The 1,414-nt window shown below is 50.6% G+C and overlaps 1 protein-coding gene across 1 annotated transcript; it reads left to right on the plus strand.

The window, feature by feature from the left end:
* On the plus strand, nucleotides 1–460 carry LOC114072730 (zinc finger protein 436-like; the record flags this gene model as incomplete). Its single annotated transcript, XM_027910589.1, is given in 1 exon segment — nucleotides 1–460. A coding segment is annotated over 1 exon segment (460 nt), but the record flags the coding sequence as incomplete, so codon positions are not given.
* Nucleotides 461–1,414: the final 954 nt, after the last annotated feature.

Consider the following 1,414-nt stretch of genomic DNA (forward strand, 5'->3'; position numbering starts at 1 on the left):
GAACGGCCCTACACGTGTGGGGAATGTGGGAAGAGCTTCGGGGACAACTCCAACCTGATCAAACACAAGCGTACCCACACTGGGGAAAGACCCTTCAAGTGTGGGGAATGTGGGAAGAGCTTCAGTTACAGCTCCACCCTCCGCAAGCACCAGCTCATCCACACTGGGGAACGGCCCTACAAGTGCTTGGAATGTGGGAAGAGGTTTCAGACCAGCTCCAAGCTCCTCGAGCATGAGCGGATACACACAGGGGAGAGGCCCTTCCGCTGCACCGACTGCGGGAAGGGCTTCAAACAGAACGGCAAGCTCGTCAGGCACCGGCGCATCCACACCGGGGAGAGGCCCTACAAGTGTGGGGAGTGTGGGAAGAGCTTCAGTCGGAGCTCCCACTTGACCCAACACCAACGGACCCACCAGTAAGGGAAGCCCTCCGAGTGCCCCGAATGTGGGAAGAGCTTCGGCCACTGCTCCCACCCCGAATGACTCCCCTGATGGTGAGGCAACCCCTGGAGTCCAGGGACTGTCAGTCCATCCCTTTCTACCAGAAAGGGCCAGTCCCCTTTGCCAGGGGCAGGTTGTGCCAACAGAACCCTTCTTGGGGGGGGTGTGGAGATTCCTGCCTTGGCTGGGACCCCCCAAGGTCAGTGCTGGAGGTTGAGAGCAGAGATCTCCCCCCAAGCGTTGGTCTGGGGGAGTTCCATCCCTCTCTAATTCATAATTCTTGCTTTGGTGCCAGCTTGAGTAGAATTGCTTCAACAATTGCTTTAGTGTAGAGCACTGTCCTGTCTTATGCTGTACTACTGGTAGTTTTAGTGTTTCTCTTGTGCAGTAAATAATTCTGATGAAGGTGTTTTGTCTGATCATTTGTAACTCTAAGTAATTCATTTCTATCAATAGAAGTGATTTGCCATCATTAAAACTTGGGGGACTAATGTGTTTAAGTCCCACCTCTGTAATTTCTTTGAACTGAAAGTGTTGGCATAATCCAAGGCTGAGATTGGATTCAGCAGCCCCCACACCTCCCAGAAGTTGGGAACTCAGGGGGGCCACCCCTTTTCCCAACTCTTCTGTGCCTAAAGACCCCCATGGGACCGTCAGACCCGCCACACCACCCCCCCTTTTCCACCTTTCTTCCTGTTTCTCCCACTTTTCCGTGGTCTCGTGTTACAATCTGTTGAAATATTGCAGAAAGAATTTCAGATTTGAATATTCCTTTGAGCAAAAATAAGACACACACAAGTTATTTGTTGATACCAAAATCCTGATTTTATTAATTGCTAAGAGATGCAGAGACAAAGGAAAAAATAAAAAAAAACTTACAGAATGCTTGCGATTACTTCTAGAAGCAGAGAAAAGGTACCACCATGCTACCTTTCCCCTGAGCTGGTGTGTGTGTGGGCGAGTAGCAGTTTTC

Source organism: Empidonax traillii, unplaced genomic scaffold, assembly GCF_003031625.1.
Source record: "Empidonax traillii isolate 1590-97213 ecotype Southwest subspecies unplaced genomic scaffold, ASM303162v1 scaffold3795:size10978, whole genome shotgun sequence".
In the NCBI taxonomy this organism is placed as follows: domain Eukaryota; kingdom Metazoa; phylum Chordata; class Aves; order Passeriformes; family Tyrannidae; genus Empidonax; species Empidonax traillii.